Consider the following 22910-nt stretch of genomic DNA (forward strand, 5'->3'; position numbering starts at 1 on the left):
ATAATAGATATACCTAGAAAGTACAAGTAGTCATTAGACAGAAAATGCCCTCCTGGATCAGGGCAGTGTTACATCATAAAACTGTATATAATAGTATTATTAGTGATGAAATAATGTGAAATGTGATTAATGTTGCATTTGGTTTTAATTCATTTATATTCTGTTTGGTTGTTTAATCTATAATACAGCATCATTTCTGATAAGCTTATGTTTTGTATGGGAAATCTACATCTGCAAAATAACAAGTAAGTTAGAGGAAGGAACTCTGATTGAGGAACTGCAGATTTAATACATCACAGTGTCTTTACAGGTTTTGTGGCGTGTTACTGCATATCGACACCCTCTTAAAATAATGGCCTAAGTCATTTTTTCAGGTTTTTCAGGAAACACAAAAAACTCAACAAAAGAGTCACACTTTTGACATAGGCCATTATACAACCGGGGGTAGAATTGCATGTTCCCCTCAACTGAGGATTCAGGCGATTTTACCAGAGGTGGCCAGCATCATGACGGGGTGATTTAGGCAAAAAAAACATTTTTGTCAAAACATGACTTAGGCCATTATTTTAGGAAGGTGACGATATGTGAAAAAGAAGTTGTATAAAGCCGTTTGTGGCTCCAGAGGGCGCCGTGTGACGTCTGAGAGAAAGTGATCTGGAGAGTCTGGAGGTGTGGAGTTGGAAAGAGGTCTCTGCTTGTGGCCAGATGCTACGCCCGAATCTCTGAACTGAGGGCAGTGGAGTTGCATTGTGGGTAATGTAGGCACCAGTTTTTGAAGAAGAAGAATGTGTGGAATCAAGACAACGTCTGGTGCTGCTGCATTGATTTCGATCCTTTTTTTTTTACAGTTCATTATTATGACAGTATTAAAAGAGTGCAATGCTAAATCACTATCGCTCATTGACGTCTACTGATACTTTAATCTTTAACAGACTCCACAGCAAAAACCCTGCGCTCCGTTTTTTTGGGTGCTGGCCCATATTTTATGAAAGCTGTTTGGAGCACAAAAGCTCTGCTTGGACATGTGGGCACTGAGTGCGCTCTTTGAGTTTCTATGGCAGCAGCTTTGGCACTCACCGTTAAATGCATGCGTGGCTTGTTTTTATGGAATCAAGTGCTTTGCTCCAAAAAAGTTTTGATATTTGCCCAGTGACCGGACTCATGGCCTGGCATCACAGTGGCTTGTGCCAAACTTCAGAGGAAAAGCAGCCAAGCTCTGCTCCTTTATGTATAAAGTTACTCTTTTGTTTGATTGGGGTATTTCAAGTTTATTGTTGCGTGCATGTTACAATTTATAGTCTCTGGCAGCGTTGTGATAGGCTGCAGTGAGCTTTGATGATCTGGATTGATTATTTTACGACAGGGGAGCCTCAGCCAAGATCTCTGATTGGTCGAGAACGCATTCCAGGCCTGACGATAGTTCCCATAAAGCACCGCTTCCCGTCTGTGCCTCGCACTTATTGCACCATCCACAAATAATATGCATCCTTTTACGCCGTTACAGTATCAGCAGTGTATCTCCTTTAATACACACTGACCTAAAAAGAACTTTTAACCTGCACGACTTGGCATGAGATTGAAAAAAACACATTTATGACTTTGAAGAAAAATTTAAAAACCTGTTCTTAGGCTCACTGCATCTGTCCAGGAATCATGCTAATTTCACATAACTTAACTAAACTAAAGCAGAAACCTGAAAGTTAGTGTCACATGCACACTCAGACTTCCCTTTCCGTATACACTCGTAGCTGAGACTAATTTTACCTGCTCGGGAAGTTGGAGGTCATTAATACCCAGGGTTAGGGCTCAGGATGCTCAGGTTAAAGCGAAAACAAAACTTTTCTACATTTTGGGGGTGGGGGGGGCACAAAAATATTTACATACCTGTGGCTTAATCACAGTGACTTTTGGGGAAACACAGGGTTCAAGCACTTGCTTGTCTTTCCTTTTCCTGAGAACAGAAACTGAGAGCAGCGTTTACAATCTCTACTGTGATAAAGATTACTCATCCGTCTAGCACCTTGTGATTTTCAGTAAGCACTTTGAGTACAGTGATCCTCGCTCCCTGTCAGTCAGCCCTCTTTATATAACACACGTCCATCAGTTGCCATAGCACAGTGAATACAACAGTTGTGTTGCGCGCCAGAGCTGCCGTTGTGTCACGCTCCACCGACTGTATCTGAGTCAAGTTAAATACATAAAACCTGTGTAAAACGACAAACGTCTGTTAATTTACAGTAAGATTATTTGATCCAGAGATTGGAAATCATAGCGACTAGAGTCACATTACAGTTTGCATTGGATAGTTTTAGCTTTCCCACAGAGTTAATGTCAGCTAATGGATCCTCCACATGTGCAACAGTGCTCGGGATTTCCCATAATGCACTCTCTCAAAGACCTCATATTCTCAGAACAAGCGCTATACTTGTGCAAGTGAGTAAAACTTTGCTGTACTTAAGGATGGTTCCTTCTGGTCAGATCCCTAAACTTCTCTGACCAGAGAGTTCATATCTACTCATCTTTAAATCAAGATTTTCTCCAGATTTACCATTTTTATCCTGGAAAATGTAATGTACTACTTTGTGTGTAGGCAACGTTCAACATCTGAGACATCTGGCCTGTCTTTTTAAAATAAAACACAGGTTTTAAGAGAAAAAATGTTATTAAAATTCTTTTTATTGTCGTATCATTACGGAAACTCGGGTATCATATCCACACTAATGTTGAAGCAGATCTGAGGATTCTTCTTTTCTTTGATTTAAATAAACATAAAGTGAATTTCTTTGGGTTTTGAATTGTTGGTCAGTCAAAACTTGTGATAGACATTTCATAGCCAAAATAATCAACCGATTAATCGAAAGAATTATTAGCAGATTAATGAATAATAAAAATAATTTTTATTTGCAACCCTAGATGTAATCTGATTTAAATCAATATTTCATTATATTATTCATATATTAAGCAAAATTCAGTTCTGTTTAGCCTCTTTTGTTAAATGACAAAAGGGATTTGAAAAAAAAAAAAGTATTCATCTCAAAGAACATTATTATTTTTCATTGTTCTGGTATTTCTACTGACACTCAGGTGTCGTTTCCATACTAATATTGAAATATCTAATGAATCAGTTGTGTGAATTTTTCACCGTTTTCTCACCGTTTACAGACCAAAGTCAAAACATAAAATGCAGATTGGTTGATAATGAGAACAAACATCAGTTTCAGTCCTTGTTAACATGTCTACATAGAGAGCAGAGACTTGTGGCATCGCCTCGGGATGGAAGAGTTTGTTATGTAGAAGATGAGAGAGGTAGATAGTATTGTCTCATAATAGACAAGGAATCAGTGCTGGGGAAATAGCTGACAAATGCCCCAGAAAAGCCTTCAGGGCTGAAAACACATGGTGACGCAGAGAGCCCACATTTCACCTGGTGAGACAGTGGAGGGAGTGGTATGTGTCTCGTTTTCTTACTGTCTGCATTACTGAACCTGAAATACAGTAACACATGTATTTCCTCCACCACAGACGGATTAAAATCCGTCTTGAGTGATATTGTATTCATGAGGCTTGAATGCAGCTCATACAATACACTCAGTCAGCATGCTTTGTCTAGGAGGGCGGCAGATGTTAGTAGAAACAATTGTCATTATCTATTTCCTCTATTTCAAACTGGGTCATGCATTTTTCCTTCCCGCATTACACAACTGGAGGATGGCAGCGTGTGGAGTTTCCCAGCTTGGGTATCACGTCCAGCAGCCATCCCTGCCTCTCTCACTATCTGACCTCTGTGATAGCTCACAATGGGCACAATTGTCGAATTAACACAGAGCCACTTTGAATGACAATGGCTGAATCAGTGGCGGTCACACGGGGCCTCGTTTGATCTGAAGAACTGAACTGAAACATGAAGTGTTCGACACAACAGTCGCTATAGTTTGTTAATAGAGTGAGAAGTATCAGTGATTGACTTGATAAGATCGTTGGCATAAATATTAGACTGTAAAGTTTGCTGTCAAGTGCGCATGCAATTTTAGTTTTACTTCTGACATCAATGCTCATTTATAAAATAAAGGACAGAAAACCTTATTGGATTTAATGTTAAAATTTCATAATAATAAGATACAGTAATACACATCCATCATGCACATACATATACACACAATGGATATACTGTAAAACTAGAATTAGACCCGCAAATGTTACTGTATGTAACAATAAACAGCCGCTATTTTAATAATTGATTCATTGTTTTGGGCATTTTTCAAGGATGAATTGCTAAATATTCTCTGATTTTTAATTGTGATTTGCTGCTTTTTAGTTTTTTATTATTGTAAACTGAATCTTTAGGGTGTTTTTTTTTTCGACTGTTTGTCAGACAAATTGAGACATTTTAAGACGTTACTTTGGACTCTCAGAAACTGATTTATTTTTTTTCACAGATTATCTGATATTGAATCGATTATTTGACAGTTCACTTGATAATGGAAAATAATAGTATACTTATATATAGTATATATATATATTATAATCATTCAGTTTAAGGATCATGTTGACCTTTATTTCAAATGAAACTAACAATATTCAGACCTGCCTCTGTTTCTGTTTTGATCTAATATTAGAATCATGTAACTGCTCAATCCAGCTCATCCAGTCTGTGTGTGTGTGTGTGTGTGTGTGTGTGTGTGTGTGTGTGTGTGTGTGTGTTAAGAATTTAAATGAGTCATGTTTGGAGGAACTCTCTAATTAAACTAATTATATCAGGTGCTAGAAGACTATTATTTATTCCCCATATGGTGTGGGAGGAGCTACAAGCTGAGCAGACTCAAGAGGTGTGTGTGTGTTTGTGTGTGTGTACTGGAAAAACAAAGAACTTCCCATAATGCCTAAAGGTGGAGGTAACTGCAGGCTGAACACACCTTTATGATTGTTATGTGTGTGTGACCGTTGGCCTACAGTTACAGTATCTGCAGGCTGTCACACAGAGGGGAAGTAGCTGCGATGCTTCACTCTGCTCTGCACTTCAATCTGGACTGTGATTTCCTGGAAATGGATTCTTCCTGACTTTTGGAATTACATCTGTGCTTTACTTCTGATCACTCAAAGCTTTTTTTTTATTTATTTATTTATTTTTTTTGGTTTGGGGGATTTTTTTTCTTTTTGTTTCTGCGGAAAATGGTTCGTTTTGGTCGTCTGTCATCCTGGCGCAGCTGGGACCTGCTGCATGTGGACTCAGAGATTCCTGAGTCGCCTCCTCTTGACACGAAACCAACACCAACTGACTGTCAGGTGAGAGGTTTGCTGACGCGACTGTGCGCATCGCCAAGACTGGAGATGTAGGGGATAAGTTGCTATTCCTTGCTGTTTCTCTTGGCAGTGGCAATAATATGTTTAGATCTACATTGCACATAATAATAGTTTTTTTTATATATTTTTTTAAAGCAAGAAATGCCAAACATTTGTTGGTTCCAGTTCCCAAATGCAAGGATGTGATGTTTTTCTTTTTCATGCATGATAGTAACCTGAATATACACTAAGTTGCCCGTTTATTAGGTACACCTTGTTAAAACTACAGTAGTCTAATAACAACAGTCCTGAGATGAATTCTACCTTCCTTTGTTTAGCCTTTTTCAGTCTCGTAAAAAAAGGCAGGTGTTAATTCAACTTTATGGTCATTTTTGGAAGCTGCTGTTTGTGGTGCAGTTGAATTACACTGTTTTTAGTATTTTGTCCAAAATATTGTAACAATATGGAGAAACTAAATACAGTAAAATAAAACAGTTTCAACAAAAACCTAACAGTATAACCTTCATGAAGCCAGGATTTATTGCAGGACTGTTGTATCAGACTGGTTTAAAATGGGAACTGAATGTCTTTGGGTTTTTGGGACATGTGAAGACGTCATCTTGGGCTTGTGGAGGAATTATAACAGACATTTTTCACTATTGTCTGAAATTTTTAAAGTAAAACAATGAAGTGATTAATTGATGAAATAATCGGCAGATGAATCCTGAAAACTATTCAACCATTATACTTGGTTTTGTTTTGAAATAATCTCATCTTCCCTCCTAGAAGCATCAGAGTTAAAATGTGTGTGTTTGAAGGGTGAAGTGTGATGATGGCTGGGATCTCATTACACTCACTGCTACAATGATGGGAAAAGGAGCATTGTTTTGACAATGCTCATGTCTCACCTCAGGCTGAGAGCTTCTGTTTGCTCCGTCAGGGCCTTGATTATTGGAACTGAAGTGGCCTTGAAACATGCAGCTTGTGTTGACCACTTGGGGGGTTTCTTTTAGTTTCTATTTCCTGGTTATGCGCGTGTGTGTGTGTGTGTGTATCCCCCTGTGTTTGTGTGTGTCCAGGCTTTCAGGAAGGTCAGTGTCATGCTGTTTTCCTATCGTTAATCAAACCTACCTGATCAAGGGGAGCTGTTATCAGTAAACTAACATAAAAGCAGTAGCAATGGGGAAGAGAGAGAAGGGGATGAGGGGGTTGGTGATGCTGCTTCCTTTGTCACCACTTATTTTAATACAATCCCTTCCCATTTAAAGATTTTCTCCTTTCCAGGCCAAGGTTAATGCAACAAACCACTGTGATAAGATAAGGCTTTGAGCAGGCACAGGGCTTGATATCATTAACCTGACTGGCCCCCCTCTTAGACCCACTGTGCAAGCCGTAGTTCCCAGATGGAGTGGCTTTAGACAATAGAGAGCTCCTCAGGATCTCGCTGCCCTCGGTCCTGACTGACAGGTTTACACAGGAGGCACAAGGGAAACCTTGTAAACATAATTAGTGGCTTAGTGTTAACTGTGAGGGTATATTTGCCTGGGCTGAAGTGTTTTTACCTACAGACATTCAAATTGCCTCTTTTTATATGACCAGTGACCAACAGAGATTTTCAGTTTATACAGATATTAAAGAGCATACTTATACATTTTAAAAGCTGGATATTAAACATCTGAAAAGGTTACAAAAATAGTTGCAGGTTCATTTTCAGATGGAGGAAGTTTTCAGACCTTCTTGCTGCTCCAGGAGGAGGCAGTGTGTTTGTGCTTATCTGCTGGCCGTAAGCAGCCTATTAAATGTGCTGAAAAAAGCAAGTAAACAAAGGGAATTTCCCGTTTGGCCATTATCGGGGCATTTCTTTCTTTGTTTTGGCCAACTAGCATGGCATTGTTCAAAGGTCTCCAGGCAAAACAGTGATTGAAGATAAGGTAAAGAATGGTGGACCAACTTCCAAATAAGAGTAAAGAATGAAGTGTTCCATCCCTTTACAGTCACACTGTAATTGTCCTGCTTTTATTCAGGTAATTGCTTGAAATGAAAGCACAAAGATTATCAAAGGAGCAAAAAAGATACCAAAAAGATGGTGCGTCTTCAGGCAGTGAGTGATTAGTTTGTTTCTACTTCAGCCTGTTGAGACTGACCTAAAGAGCATTTGGCATCTTCACAAGCTCCAGGATGTGTGTGTTTGAACCAGGGAGCTCCCTACAAGCTGTCACCCTGACTCCACCTCCAAATATTCAGATCAGCCTCTTTTTTTTTTTTTTTTTTTTTGTCCTGGCCCTGCCTTTGCTTTCCTGCCCAACACAATGAGGCAGGATCCTCCTGGTTGCTATGACTTCAGTCCAGAGCCTGTATGAAATGCAAGCAGACTTGGGTGCCTCAAGAAAGAAGGTTTCACCACTGACTGTTTGGACAGCAGGACAGGACACAGATACGTCCCGGTTCAAAAAAAGAAGAAGCTGCCGATCAGACAAGACACGGCAGGAGGCGGCAGCCAGACACGGCGCCTGGTTGGGTTAACCCGGACCCTGTCAGCTGGAACGGGACGTTTCAAGACTGAGTGAAGTTCAACGCAAAGTCTCTCGATCTTGGAATAACGTGGCGGTGTCACAGTCGTTGTGGACTATCTGAGTCGGGACGGCGTGGATGTGTGTGCTGCACGGTGGAAGTGGAGAGAGAGAGGGGAGGCGAGAAGTTGAGAGAGAGCAGCAGCTGGCTCCAGAATGGGCTGCGATCCATGAATCCAATTGAAGGATTAGGATGGTTTTTGTTACTTTTGACATGCCTCTGGCTTCAATGGTGAGCACTGTTAATGTGGTGGGAAACTGTTGGTAGCTTCTATCCCTGTGTGCTTATAATTACAACTCCCTGGCCTTGTCTTTGTCTTTGAGAAACTAGTTTCTTGTTAAAGTGACTTTTCTTTATCCGTAACTACAGTATATTTATTGTGAGGTTTGTCAGACATGTATGTGGAAACGCCTCATTAGAAAAGCTCCAGTATCAGCTTTTTTCTGCCTTCAGCACACCTGTTTTAAATTTCCATAACTCTTTTCCGCGTGCTGTCACGTACTGCACACACAAACTAAACTGCCCAGGTTTTGGTTTTGGCCATGAGTGTGCTGGCAGTAGAACAGGGTCCAGACTTTGCCTGTTTGTCCATGGAGACTGAACGCTTCCTGACACCTGTGTGCTTGAACTCTTGGACCAGATATTCCCATTAAAAAAAAAAAACAAAACAAAACAAAAAAACCTTAAATGGGTCCAGGCTGGTTTCCCTTTCACTGAGGTGACTCTAAATTTGTCCCATTTACCCTTTCTCTATCCTAACATGTCTATTTGCAGAGAGGTGTTTGTGTAATTCAGAACAGGAGCTATTCATAATATTTACATTTCAGTTTTGTTTTAGTTTTCAGTTACATATACATGCCACAAACTATACACTATGATAAGTCTTTATCAGTAGTTTTTATGCAGTCTGCTTGTTCATGCAGTTTGTCTGCATTGATTCAACAGAGTGTATCTCTGTTAGAGGCTGTAATTCTGGCTGGGGATAGAGGAGACATGTCCCCCGCACTTTTTTTAAAATCAAGGGTTTGTCCCGCTCAGTTTTACACTTTTACTTTGATTAACTCACTCAAAGCTCTGTAATTAGCCGTCTGTCTGTGCCTCTCGCTTCTTAGAGTCCACGCAGCAGCTTACCCTCTGATGGTGGAGGTTGTACCTGCAGCCTGAGTCGTGGACTGCAGGACAGTAAAAGTAAAGCTGAAAATACCGGTACAATGTTTAGTATAGTTTGAGATCTCTATCAACAAAAACAAAGGTGATTTTTAAAGGTAAATCAAAGTCTGTTTGGGCAGCACTACTGATTATGTGAGCTCTTGTGGCCTCAGAGGGAACTGAAATCTGATAAATGCGCTCAAGTGATGTAACAAAGTCTTTGTGCTTAAGTGTTTTGATTGCAGTGTGTGTGTGTGTGTGTGTGTGTGTGTGTGGGGGGGGTGATCAGTAAAAGAATTTCGTTGGAATGGCTGCTCAGTTTCAGCAACAGTGTCAGTGTCCTGGAATGCAAGTTCCTTGTCGCTGTTTTGAAGGGGTGGGGGGGTGTTCAGCGGCCTGACCCTCACCAACTCCCCACCAGCAGATTCCTCAGGACTGACACTCTTAACGGCAAAAACAACTGCTTCCTCAGATACTGAGGTGGCCCCTGTTTGTTTGCTTTGCCGCTGCTCGTAAAGTGGACAGAGATTGCATGAGTGAGGGTGCGCGGCAGGGCCTGCTGACAGGGTAACAATGGAGGGGGGGGGGGGGACAATGGCTCAGACCCAGGCTGTCTGTTCTTATGGAACAACCTCCCGCCCGCCCGCTCCTTGTGATGTAATGAGCATTCACTGCGAGGAAGTGGCAGTCCTTCCCTCTCCTGTTTGTCTCTGACCATTAGGACAGCTTTAACGGACCTGCTGATGTCATCCCTTGCACAGAATTCCCCTCTGATTTCCTGTTTATCCTGTCCTTGTATATCTCTCCCTCTCCTTCATTGTCTCTTTCCATCTGTCTAAGTTTTGTTAAGTTTGTATTTCCCGTTGAGGTGACAAAACCGCTCATGTCACTCATATCTGCTCTTTCATTTTCTGTTTTGTGCCCTTGTACACTGTGTAAATTTTTTTCTCTGCATCTATCCTTTCAGGGTCAGGCACGACGGAGGAAGAACATGACAGAGTTCCTGGGGGAGACAAATATTCCAACCCCGGATGCTCTGGGACAGATCGGTGGCTCCCTGCCCAGCGCCGGGGCCGGGCCTGACAGCTGGAAGAACCGCGCCGCCAGTCGCTTCAGTGGCTTCTTCAGCTCCAACGCCGGAGCAGGGCCCTTTGGCAAGGTAAATGCTGATCACATTAAATACAAGTGTGTGTGATTGCAAGTAAAGTGCTGCACTTTCTCCTGGCCATAAAACTGAGATTTTAAAAGCAGCTGGGGGCAGGATTGTTGCCCAGGCGTGTCTCAGCTTTAAAAAAACAAACAAAACAGTAGCGAGCAGCAGTGGGTGGAGGCCAGAGGGCCAGATCCCCCGAGCCCTGGTGAGGTCATTTCCCTTCAGAGTCTCCTGAATTGTAGGCTCACACACTTCCCTCCCAGCAGTTCTGGAAATGAGTAGGTGGAAGAAAAGCTTCACGCGCTCACTCAGCTGTATCCATCATTTTCCTTTTATTTAAAAAAAAAAAAAAAACTCAAAGCTTAGAGGAGTAGATATTCATTTTCTTGCAGAGAGTTAGAGAACATCGATACCATGTCCAGCAGCTGGCTAACTTAGCTTAGCATAAAGACTGGAAATGGGATGGAAACAGCTAGCCCGGCTCTGTCCAAACGCAACAAAACACCACCGCCCACCAGCAACCCCGAAGGTCACTAATTAACACAAAAGGGAATAAGCGTATACCCCAAAATGTCAAACCTTTCCTTTTACTTCTATATCAGAGGGTTTCAACAATAATAATCAACTTTCATTGTAATGAGGCGCACACACACCCACACACGCTCCCATTGTGTTCTCCCTCCCCGAGGTCACATGCTGCACAGTAGCAGATGTCACATAGAGACAGTATCTGTCAGTCACCTGTCAGCGTCGGGCTCATCTCTATTCACCCTGTCCGTTCCCTTTAACCCCTTTAGGGCCAGAGATCTTCCGCTGGGACCTGGACCTCTGGCACCCTCCATTTTGCAGGGGTTAAATGACTGCCAGCCCCTCCCGTCACAAAGCTTTGAAAAGACTAAGGCTAATTTCTGATCATTTTTCTCCTGAATCTGCTGCACAGTTTTAATGAACGTGTATCAGTACTTTCTGAAAGGTTTCAAGAGCTGTAAATCAATGGCCCATCTTCCTTCTCCCTGCTGTAGCTCCTGCCCCCACTCCCCCCCGTCTTCTATTGTTAAAATGGTCTCAATACACAGAGCTCATTTTCATAACTGCATCAGGGCTGCCAGCTTGAACAAAGACCTGAATAGCAGCTACTGTTGGATTTAACAGTTAAGGCGCCAGTCAGGACAGGGTTTATATGCTAATACATGGACTCATCTTTTTTTCTTTTTTTTTACAGTTTGAATGTACCAACACACTGTCACAGAAAGGACAGAAATGGACACTCACTTTCACGTCTCCCCTCACTGCCATGCTGTTAACCTTGTTCAAACTAATTAGGCTTGTGTTTTGTTCCTATCTTGTAACAGGAGGTGGACCGACTGGAGCAGCTCCAAAGCAAGCTCCACTCCTACACGTTGTTCGGGCTGCCCAAGGTGCCGCGGCAGCTCTCCTTCCACCAGGACTCCTGGGAAGAGGAGGAGGAGGAGACCAACCTGGCCCTGGAGGACAGCTGGCAGTCACTACTGGACAACTCAGAGGTATAGCACACACAGGCCACACAAACATACATACTCATTTTATATTGTATGCCCAGACTGTAAAATTAAATAAAAAATTAAGCTAAAATTACAAGAAAAATTTGGTCAAAACAAGACTAAAATACTTAGGGACTGTATGAAAATCATTGATGTTTGGAGGGAGGTTGAACCTTATGTTTAACTTTTAAAAAAAATCAAGACCACAGTGTTATTATATTAATATATATTAAAATAACAGTGCTACATGTACATTTTAAATTTATTTTTTTAATTCATTTGGCAGACACAACGTACAAATGAGCAAATTAAGGATTTATACTCTCTACTATAATCTCGATTCACCATTTATAACTAAAACAGATGGAAGTAAAGAATGCCAAGGATGGAAGATAGTATTCCCGAACCCTAAAATTAACATTTAACCATACTATGTTAATGAAATAATATATTTTTTTTTTTTACATTTTTCAGCATTTGGTCCTTTTTCTACAATTAATTTGCAAGAAAAAAAAAAAAATTAAATACAAAAACATTGAAGACGCTCCCCTGCTCTGAGATTAGGATTCAGCAAAAAGAAAAAATACATCAACTTTCCCCCTTTTCTGACCACCCTCCCATTCTAATAATTTGAAAATAAAAGTCCCTTACAGTCAGTGGCATCGTATTACCTTCATGCATACTTGCATCCTGCTTCCAGACTTTCACTTCCTTATCATTTATCTGTGCCATACTTTCTCTGATGCCTGTTTTCCCAGAATGAAGCTTACAAATCACTTAATTATTACACAGCTGTCATGAACCATACTGTGCATGATAACACCCACTGAACATTGTCGCTGGCTTCCACCTGTTAATGTGTACATGACTAATCAGGGGCTATATACAGAGCGGTATCACTGCTCAGCTGTTATACAGCACTACATACCGTACGTTCATCCCTGATGGTTGGTTACATAAGTCATATTACTGACTGGAATGGTGGTTATTTCCCAATGCTGTCCTGTAATCAGGCTGGTGATGTAAATTACTGGAGCGTATCAGAACATTGCCAGAAAGGTATTCAGGTTTTTATGAGCATATGTTTTGACGACATATGACAAGGCTGTCGTCTGGCTGGTATTACAATTGCGTAAAATAACACGGCCCCTGCTCATTTATTTCAATAATAACAATAATTAACACTTTTCAAAACAAACATTATTATAGAAAAAATTATTGGTACAATATTTAATTTGTTGTATGTCTGCAACCTCTGGCATACAATCCTTATGTTTTGTATTTGTGAAGTATTGGTCTCTTTTTTTGTCTTTAGTAGTCAAAATGTTAATGAAAAAAAGATTGACATTATTCAGCTCCAAGTTAGTGAAATCTATCAGAACCCTCAAGCTTTTTAATTTCATGTAAAGCCCCTTTCCTTTTTTCTTTTGTTTGCTTTCTTGTTTTTTTTTATTTTCAGTGTGTGTTTATTCCTTGTTATTATATTTCTGACATGCTGAACATGTCAAAATGTCAATAATCAACACTTTTACATGACAACAAATCATTATTGTCTTGTAGGAGAGCTTAGTGAAGCCCATTTGATGTTTGTTATATTTATTAATATAATCTGTGTGTGCGCAGACATTGACGAGGCGACAGTTCCACCAGCAGGAGGCAATATGGGAGCTGCTGCACACGGAGGCTACCTACATAAAGAAACTCAGAGTCATCACTGATGTAAGTGCAGAGACGGCTACTGTAGTTAGCTGCTGACTCACACATAAAGATCACATACTGATACAGGTCCGACTGTTACATAAGGTGAACTGGCTGTGACAGATAGGCACACAATGAACCTGTTGTTGAGGTGTAAAAATACCCAGCTTTTTTTTATTTTTTTATCTTTATCACAACTCTAGTGAGCTGTATGATGAGAAAGTGAATTGTGTTTTAACAGGAAGGCTGATAACCTTTGGCTTTTAAGGCTCCATGTCAGCTTAGTGTCTTATTCTTGTGAGGATAAACATTTTTTGTATCATCCTCTGCAGTTGTTCCTGAGCGGGCTGCTGAACCTGCAGGAGAGCGGACTGCTGACGGAGGTGGAGCCCCCCAAGCTGTTCAGTAACATCCAGGAGATCGTCCGCCTCCACACATCCCTGTGGAACCAGGTCATGCAGCCTGTCCTGGAGAAGGCCAGACAGGCCCGGGCTTTGCTCGACCCCACTGACCTGCACCACGGCTTCAGGACGGTGAGTCAATGTTGCATGGTAAATAATAAACAGAATATTCAGAGTCCATAGGTACCACAAAAAAGGGTTATCAAAAAGCCATGATGCTGTTAGCCAGCTATCCAAGCTACTTTATTAAGTCATTAATTGCTCTACTATAGGTCTCAGTAAAACACTGAAACTTTGAGTACAATATGGTTTGTAAGCTGTGTGTTGGATATTATGGATAAAATGCTGAGAAGGCAGTGAAGTCAAAAATATAACTGAATACATCACTAAATAATGCAGTTGGTTTAATCATTGAAAAAGAAATATAAAGCTTTGTACTTAAAGTAACAGTTTCATTTACTGTTTTTTTTTTATTTATTTGGTGTTACACATTTAATCATCTTTCTGCATCTACGTGCAGACATACAGTTGTGTACGTTACTGTATATAATAATAATAATAAGCTTTATTTATATAGCACCTTTCAAAGTGCTTTACAAGATATGATAAAATAAACAGATTAAAAACAGTTTAAAGGTTCTTCAACATTGGGGTGGGGGCAGAGATTGTGGTCCTTTATGAAAAAGACTTATTTTATTTAGGTGTATGTCTGCATACACACACAGACATGGTCACACATGTGCTGCTGGGACAAAATGAGCTGAATTGAATGAATTAGCGGATCTCTCTTCTTACCAACTGACTATAGGTTAAAACTTAAAGCTTCATATCTTTATACCATTTTTAATTATTAAACCAACTGTATTATTTTATTGATTCAGCTTTGTGTTTTGGCAGAACTTTAACATTAAAACATTTTTAAGCTACACAACCTTAACACCATATACTGTATACAGAAGCTATGTCCAGAGCATTAGAAAAATGGCTGTGACAATAATGCTGATGAGCGTGTATAACAGTAAATCATTGCTGGTTTTACATCTGTGTGCACATAAAAAGTCAGATTAACAGTTTGTCTGTACCTTCATAAGAGCCAATAGAGGACACCTGTATTTCTTTTGAACTAACTCCATAAAATTGCCTTTAATACACTGCCTACAGACTGAGGTAGAAGTAAACATGTTTTTCCCTCATGTTGACGTAGTAATATCTCTGACACATGTCTGTGTATTCAGTTTGGCTCCAGGTTCCAGCCCTACATCCGGTACTGCATGGAGGAGGAGGGCTGCATGGAGTACATGCGCACACTTCTCAGGGACAATGAGCTGTTCAGGACCTACGTCACGGTCAGTTTCTCTCTGCTCCCCTCACCTCGTAGCCAGCACCTAAAGCACACACCCTCTCCTGTTGCACTTGTTAGTTTTCTTCTCATATTTCTGGCTCATTAAAATGTTTGATTTCCTGTCTTTGTTTGGCTTATTTCAGTGGGCAGAGACACACAAGCAGTGTAACCGTCTGAAGCTGGCCGACATGTTGGCAAAGCCTCACCAGAGGCTGACTAAATATCCACTACTGCTGAAGAGTGTCCTCAAGAAGACGGATGATCCGTCAGCCCGCGACATTGTCAATAACATGGTAAGGGTGTTGAAAAATTGATGAAATATACTGTCTTTCAAAGCCTGTTGTCTACAGTCTGAACATGAATGTATTCCTGTGTTTTTCCGCCTCAAGGTGGCCACAGTAGAGGGCTTCATCAACAGCGTGGACTCCCAGATGCGACAGCGTCAGGAACAACAGAAGCTGGCCACCATCTCTGCCCGTATAGACTCCTACGAGGCTGTAGAGGGCAGCAGTGAGGAGGTGGAGAAGGTAAGAAAAGGATTTATGGGACTTCCCAAGTCTTCAAAAAAGGACAGCAAGACGTTAAACTTTCAATTCAAGATCCGGCTTCATGTTTTTGTCTTTTCCCCTCTCAGATCCTCAAGGAGTACAACCGCTTCGACCTTATGGCTCCCATGAGAGGAATATCACCAGAGGAGACTCGACAGCTGCATCTTGAGGGGGCGCTGAGGATGAAAGAGGGCAAAGACAGTAGGGTGAGTCTGACTCACATGACGGCTCGGAAACACATGATGAGCTCTTATCTTTACACTCAGCTCACAACTGGTATCTCACATTTTACTTTACAGCCGTCTCATATTTCACAGAGTGAAAACGGATGACCTATGAAACACCACATGTGTTGCTGTCAGTACTAAGATGAGTTTTATTTCCCACCCTACAGATGGATGTCTACTGTTTCCTGTTCACTGACCTGCTGCTAATCACCAAGCCAGTCAAAAGAGTGGAGAAAGTCAAAATCATCCGCCAGCCTCTCCTCATGCACAATGTCGTCTGTAAGGAGCTGAAAGACACTGGTGAGGACTTAAATCTGGAGCATGGATATAGCTAATCAATACTGTCGTTGATGCTTTATTGAGCAATTTTTAGATGAATCATCTAGTCGATAAAACATTAAACATTTTAATAAATTTCATGTCTTGATGTGAAACAGTAAAGCAGGAAATTGCCACATTTGACAAGCTACAACTAACTATGAAATCTGAGATACGAGATCTATGAAATTTGATTATTTCAGCACAAATTTAGAGCTATTAAAATGAGCTAAAGTAATGTTTGCTCACATTTTATATTCAATTTTTTGTCTCTGTAGGCTCATTCATCCTCATCTACCTCAATGAGTTCAAGAGTGCAGTGGCAGCCTACACTTTCCAAGCCAACAGCGCCACCCAGGGGCGAAGCTGGATCGATGCAATCTGCAATGTCCAGGTTGGAGAGCCACTTTATATCTCATTAGATCTTAAACAGAAGCAGCTGGGAGATAAGATTTCAAGAGGGCATCATTCTGTTTCATAACTTTATATGTATTTAAATTAAAAATCAGCAGCTATGGTTTATGTACTTACTGTGATTTTTTTCGTTATGCTGCAGAACCAGCTCCAGAGGCTTCGCACCGAGGAGGTCCTCCGACAGCAGAACAGTCGAAAGAGATGTATGGGTGAAGAAGAGGAGGAGGAGGAGGAAGATGAAAGCAGCAACTCCACCACGAGCTCCCCATGCCTGAGGCACAAAGACCAGCAGAACTCAAGGTATAACAGTGTTCAAAACTGTAGATAAATCTGTAATTTCATCAGTTATAATATATGACACAATCTGCCAACAAGCACCTCTAAACCTTAATAATTAACACCTAATATCATGTTTGTTTCATCCACACCAAAATCAAGTTTAGAACTGACCAGTGAGCTTTAGTAGTGCAGGCATGTGTATTTTGTTACCTTTGGACAGAGCCAGGCTAACTGTTTCCAGTCTTTATGTTGAATGGACAGATAAGATATTATATATATATCTAATTCTCTGCAAAAAAAGCAAATAACTGTATTCTTTTAAAATGATGTATGAATGTAGCTACAGTTGAGCTATTGTACTCCTTACTTTCTTTCACATGAGCTCCAAGTTGTTGTTGCTGCTGAACCATCAAATGAACCAATGCAACCTCTCATTTCAGTCAATCAGATGGCTCCACTGAGACCCTGTCAGTGATGGACGTTGACGAACCAGGTGAACACCAAGAGCCTCCTGCCCCCAACATGAACCTCAAGGGAACCACTAAGACAGACCCAGATGCAGATGTGGCCCCACCGTCTGAAAGGTCTGAGGTCCAGCAGTCTCAGTCTACAAACGCCAACAGAGTCCACTCCAGTATTTATTCTGAGCACGATCAGGAGGTGAGGCCTGACAGCGAGGAGCTGGACCCCCAGTGTCGCTCTCTCTCCATGGACAGCGCCTACGGCACGCTCTCCCCTGAATCCCTCCTGAGAGAACTTCAGCCACAGCCTGGCCAAAGTGAAGGAGAGGAGACCGAGGAGGAGGAGGGAGATCAGGACGGCCAGGAGGTGGAGCGGATAGAAGGAGGAATAGAGGAGGTAGAGGGAGAGCAGGCGGAAGAAGAGGAGGAGGAGGGGGATGCTGCCTCGCTGGGGTCCCAGCTGTCAGTAGTCCAGTCCTCCAAACCACGCCGTCGGCCTCATGTTCAGTCACGTGTCCACTGCCTCCAGAGGCTGTCCACTCTGGCCTTATCCCGCTCTGAGGACAATCTCCTGCAGCGTTTCCACGGCATCCACAAAACCCCTGTATCCCACAAACACTTGCTCAGCGAGGAGGAGCAGGACCAATCACAGTGTAGAGACATGGACACATCATCGCTGGCACACAGTAAGAGTCTATCAGAGCTGGGCCAAAACTGCATGGAGCCTCTTTCCAGTGCCCTCGACCAGTCTGACGACTGCTTGAGCATGAGCATGCCGGCTGACAAACTCTGTGCCAGTCTGAGGAGGTTGGAGGCCGGGCACAGCCACAAGGCGCCTGCAGGACAATGCGAGGGTAACGAGTCCCAAAGCAACAGCTCGGACGGGGAAACGGCTCCTTCTGCCTGCGTAGAACAGAAAAATGAGTCAACAGCCACCGGTGATTCAGGGGAGGTGTCGCCCAAGAAGAGGAAATCTCCAGCCCAGCAGCACAAAAAGCTGACACTGGCTCAGCTGTACAAGATACGCACCACTCTCGTCCTCAACTCCACACTCACTGCATCGTAAGTATTTTCTCCTGAAATACCTGCTTCTGGGTTTTTCTACATTTAAAGGAACAGTTTGACATTCTGAGAATACACTTTTTGGTTGTTGAGAGTTAGATGAATTAATTAAGATTAATACCAATTTCATATGTACAAGATAGAGTGGCAAAGAGGTTAGTTTAGTAACAACTAGTCTGGCTCTGCTCACATTCAACAATATCCACCTCACAGTGCCTCTAAAGCTCAATAATTAACATGTTATATCTCATTTCATTGATCCAAGGAAACCAGGAAGTAAATGTACCCGACCAAGAAATAATCCAGTAAATGATCCTCTGTAAAATCACAACTTGTTGATTTTACACTTGTCCAGATTAAACAAACGAGATATAACATTTCAATTAGCTTGCTGAGCTTTAGAGGTACTTGGAGCTGTATTTTGACACATTTGAGCAGAGCTAAAATAAGCTAACCAGCATCAATCCCATGACATAACACTTAAGTATTCCTTTAATTTTAAACAAATGACATTAAGTTTGGTTGTAAATGTAATAATTAATACATTTGTTTTGTTTTTGTTTTTTCCCAGGGAGGTATAACCACTCTTCCAAACCGCTGACCAGTGGCATGCAGACATGATGAGGAACAACACTTGTTTTGCGTGGATGGACTGAATTTCTTGAGACACAAATGCACTCTCTCTTGCTGCCCTCTCCCTTCCTGTTGCTTTATTGGACAGTGACTCTACCATTTTTACATTTGAACAATACCAATAATCCTTTTTTCCTTTGCTGTTGCATTGGTTTCTAATTTTCTCAAACGGAAAGGAGAGGCAGAGAGACATTAACTGTTTGCACTTTGCAACGGAAGTAGCATTACGGGGGGCTGGGACCTTAAGGTGGACTGGAGGGGAGTGTGCAGGGGCTTGGAGGAGTCATACAGACAGAAGTCTTCAAACTTTATCCCTGCACTCTGTAATGGAGAATAGGTGGGGTTGAATCCTGCACCTTCCCTGTCAAAGAGAGCAACACCAAGTCTTGAATATACTCTCTACACGTGGCAAAAAAAACATGGCACCTAGGATGTCCTCCTAATATTTGTACTACTCCTGGTTTGAAAAAAAAAAAATTGCACAGTTATCTTTGTTAAGTAGAAAAATCACTATGGAGTGAAATTACATACACAGTCACGCAATAAGTGAGTTTATTGTTTGCTGTTTTTGTCTGCTTGTGTACAGATATGTGTGTGAATGAATGAGTGAATGTCTGTTTGAATGATTCATGGTCCTCGATTCCTGACTGAACCAAAACTGATTCCCATCTCCTGTGAATACGCTAACACACCCAAAGACAAAAGCAGTCCAATACCCAATCAGAAAACAGCTATGTTACCATAGAGACGGACTTCCTTATTTCCTGTTAATTTTTTGATTGAACTAATGTCATCTGGTATGTTGAACTAATGAGACGATGAGTTGACTTCCTATAAAACAATGACTGAATATGGGTGACTAAAGCTGTTTTGAGGAGTTTCCTGCACTATATATATTATGGCTTGGGTGTATTAAAACCACATACAAGTGCACAAACAAGAACTCGGTCATAGGAAAAACAAACACACAAAGAAAGAAGTCTACACATGAGTAATGCCTGTGTTGGAGCACCTTCCACACAGACATTTCATTTCTTGTGTTTTACAGTGGTAACATTGAAAAGAGATTGACATGGTTTGGGTTGGATATTATGTAATGAGTGAATCTGCAGAGCTGGCTTTTGTTTAAGACATTTTCCAGGAGATTAAAAAAACAACACAGAAACTTAACATTCACAGATCGGTGATTTATAACCTTATTCCAAACTTTGTCCAAAACCAAATAGGTTAACTCTGTTTACTTTTAGTTTTTTTGTTTGTGTAATATTTATTATGCCTGCTATGTTTTATATATAAGATATTGTTTATATTGTTTGCTTCCTTGTTTGTATTTTTTTTGTTGATGTAGTCTTAATCTTTTTTTTCTTGCCAGGCATGAATGTGCTATGAACCAAAATCATGTGTTTCCTCTTTCAGGAATGACTTTAAAGTGTCTTACAAAAATAAAAATGCTAAAATACTTTACAATCCCTGTGTTAATGGTTTAATCCATTGTAATGGAGTGATTTCAGGAGAAAGGCTGAATCTGGATGGCATCGCATTAAAACAACATGAAAAGGTCATGCCACTCTCGTCTGTCGTGTTTTTAACAGACAGACAGCAGGTGGCGAAAAATGTTTAGGGAGGTGAAGAAGAATTACACCAAAAAGGTCATGAGTGCGTGTACCAGTAATTCATTGCATCATTCTCTTTCTATGTCATGATGTTAAGCTTAACTTGTTGCATTGGGTCATTTCAGCAAAGCAGTGGACTAGTTTATCACAAAAGCCTGCACTGGAGAAAAGTAGTGGTGTGGCAATAACACAACAACGTAGAGCAGCAAGTATTTTTTATGTATTGTAAATGAAGGTACACATTATTTGAATGTAGTAGTTTTTTAGGTTTTATGCTATAAAATACTATGATGCTTTTTGCCATACTACACAGTGATGTTTTTGAGATTTTAATGCCTTACTATACCATTAAGTTTTTTGACATTTTATGCTGTACTTTGAGCTATTTGGGGTGTTTTTATGCTTTACTATACTATCAAATTTTATGCTTTACAATGAGATTTTTTGGCAATTTTATGCCTTACTGTACTTTGACATTTTTATGCCATACTATACTATCAAATTTTTTGACAATTTTAAGCCTTAAAGTACTATAAAGTTTTGTGTCATGCTATACTATGACTTTTTTGATGTTTTTTTGACATATTCATGCCATACTATACTATGTGCTTTTTAGATGTTTTTTTGTGCCTTACTATACTATGACAATTTTATGCCACACTATGCTATCACATTTTTATGCCTTACTGTACTATGTTTTATGCCATAGTACACTCAGTTTTTTGACATTTTTATGCCTAACAATACTACTTCTATTGATGCCTTACCATAATATGACGTTTTTATGACCTTTTATGCATCGATATACTAAGATGTTTTATGCCATATTATACTATGACATTTTTTAAAGTATATTTTTTGGGGCTTTTTATGCCTTTATTTGACAGTATAGTGGAGAGAGACAGGAAACGGGGAGGCGGAGAGAGGGGGAATGACATGCAGCGAAAGGCCGTCCAATGCGGGATTCGAACCGGGGCCAACTGCAGCAAGGACTGTAGCCTCTACAAATACTATGACAATTTTATACCACACTATGCTATGTTTTATGCCATACTACACTCAGTTTTTTTGACATTTTTATGCCTTACAATACTATTTCTATTGATGCCTTACCATAATGACGTTTTTATGACCTTTTATGCCTTGAGATACTATAATGTTTTTTTGACGTTTTATGCCATACTGTGACATTTTGACATTTTTATACCGTACTATACTATGACGTTAATTGGTATTTTGATGGCTTAATATACTATGTGGTTTCATTCCTTACCATACTATGATATTTTTTAGCATTTTTATGCCATACTATACTATGACATTTTTTGACATTTTTATGCCTAACTATACTGTGTCGTTTCATTACTTACCATACTATGATGTTTTTATGACATTTTATGCCTTAATATACATTGATGTTTTTTTTACCTTTTATGCCATACTATACTATGACATTTTTTGACATTTTTATGCCATACTATACTATGACATTTTTTGACATTTTTATGCTCAACTATACTGTGTCATTCCATTCTTTACCATACTATGACGTTCTTATGACATTTCATGCCTTAATATACAATGATGTTTTTTTGACGTTTTATGCCATACTATACTGTGTCGTTGCATTCCTTACCATACTATGAGGTTCTTATGACCTTTTATGCCTTAATATATCATAATGTTTTTTTGACGTTTTATGCCATACTAGACTATGTTTTTTGCCATTTTTATGCCATATTATACTATGACATTTTTTGACATTTTTATACCATACTATACTATGTCGATTCATTCCTTACCATACTATGACGTTTTTATGACATTTTATGCCTTAATATACAATGATGTTTTTTTGAGCTTTTATGCCATACTATACTGTGTCGTTACATTCCTTACCATACTATGAGGTTCTTATGACCTTTTATGCCTTAATATATCATAATGTTTTTTTGACGTTTTATGCCATACTAGACTATGATGTTTTTTGCCATTTTTATGCCATATTATACTGACATTTTTTGACATTTTTATGCCATACTATACTAAGTCGATTCATTCCTTACCATACTATGAGGTTTTTATGACCTTTTATGCCTTAATATACAATGATGTTTTTTTGACCTTTTATGCCATACTATACTATGATGTTTTTTGGCATTTTTATGCCATATTATACTATGACATTTTTTGACATTTTTATACCATACTATACTATGTCGATTCATTCCTTACCATACT

General features: G+C 40.2%; 1 protein-coding gene and 1 long non-coding RNA gene across 6 annotated transcripts in view; one reads left to right on the forward strand and one right to left on the reverse strand.

Moving 5' to 3' along the window:
* plekhg5b (pleckstrin homology domain containing, family G (with RhoGef domain) member 5b) overlaps positions 1-20523 on the forward strand; it is a 75712-nt gene extending 55189 nt beyond the window's left edge. For all 5 annotated transcript variants that reach the window (XM_023425642.2, XM_023425639.2, XM_023425644.2 and 2 more), the window contains 13 exons: positions 9968-10159; positions 11506-11676; positions 13297-13392; positions 13704-13904; positions 15008-15118; positions 15258-15407; positions 15504-15641; positions 15749-15868; positions 16057-16189; positions 16486-16601; positions 16764-16921; positions 17341-18423; positions 18995-20523. In XM_023425642.2, the coding sequence (XP_023281410.1) occupies positions 9968-10159; positions 11506-11676; positions 13297-13392; positions 13704-13904; positions 15008-15118; positions 15258-15407; positions 15504-15641; positions 15749-15868; positions 16057-16189; positions 16486-16601; positions 16764-16921; positions 17341-18423; positions 18995-19004 (2679 nt within the window). In that variant the 3' untranslated portion in view covers positions 19005-20523. The remainder of the gene's footprint in view (positions 1-9967; positions 10160-11505; positions 11677-13296; positions 13393-13703; positions 13905-15007; positions 15119-15257; positions 15408-15503; positions 15642-15748; positions 15869-16056; positions 16190-16485; positions 16602-16763; positions 16922-17340; positions 18424-18994) is intronic.
* Positions 11924-16216, reverse strand: LOC147817978 (uncharacterized). Its single transcript, XR_015438425.1, has 2 exons — positions 16087-16216; positions 11924-15838 (listed from the first exon to the last, which is right to left on the reverse strand). It is a non-coding gene; the product is annotated as an uncharacterized LOC147817978 (long non-coding RNA).
* Positions 20524-22910: the final 2387 nt, after the last annotated feature.

Source organism: Seriola lalandi, unplaced genomic scaffold (assembly GCF_002814215.2).
Source record: "Seriola lalandi dorsalis isolate HSWRI2012SDOR001 ecotype SW California unplaced genomic scaffold, Sedor1 jcf7180002054794, whole genome shotgun sequence".
Taxonomy (NCBI): domain Eukaryota; kingdom Metazoa; phylum Chordata; class Actinopteri; order Carangiformes; family Carangidae; genus Seriola; species Seriola lalandi.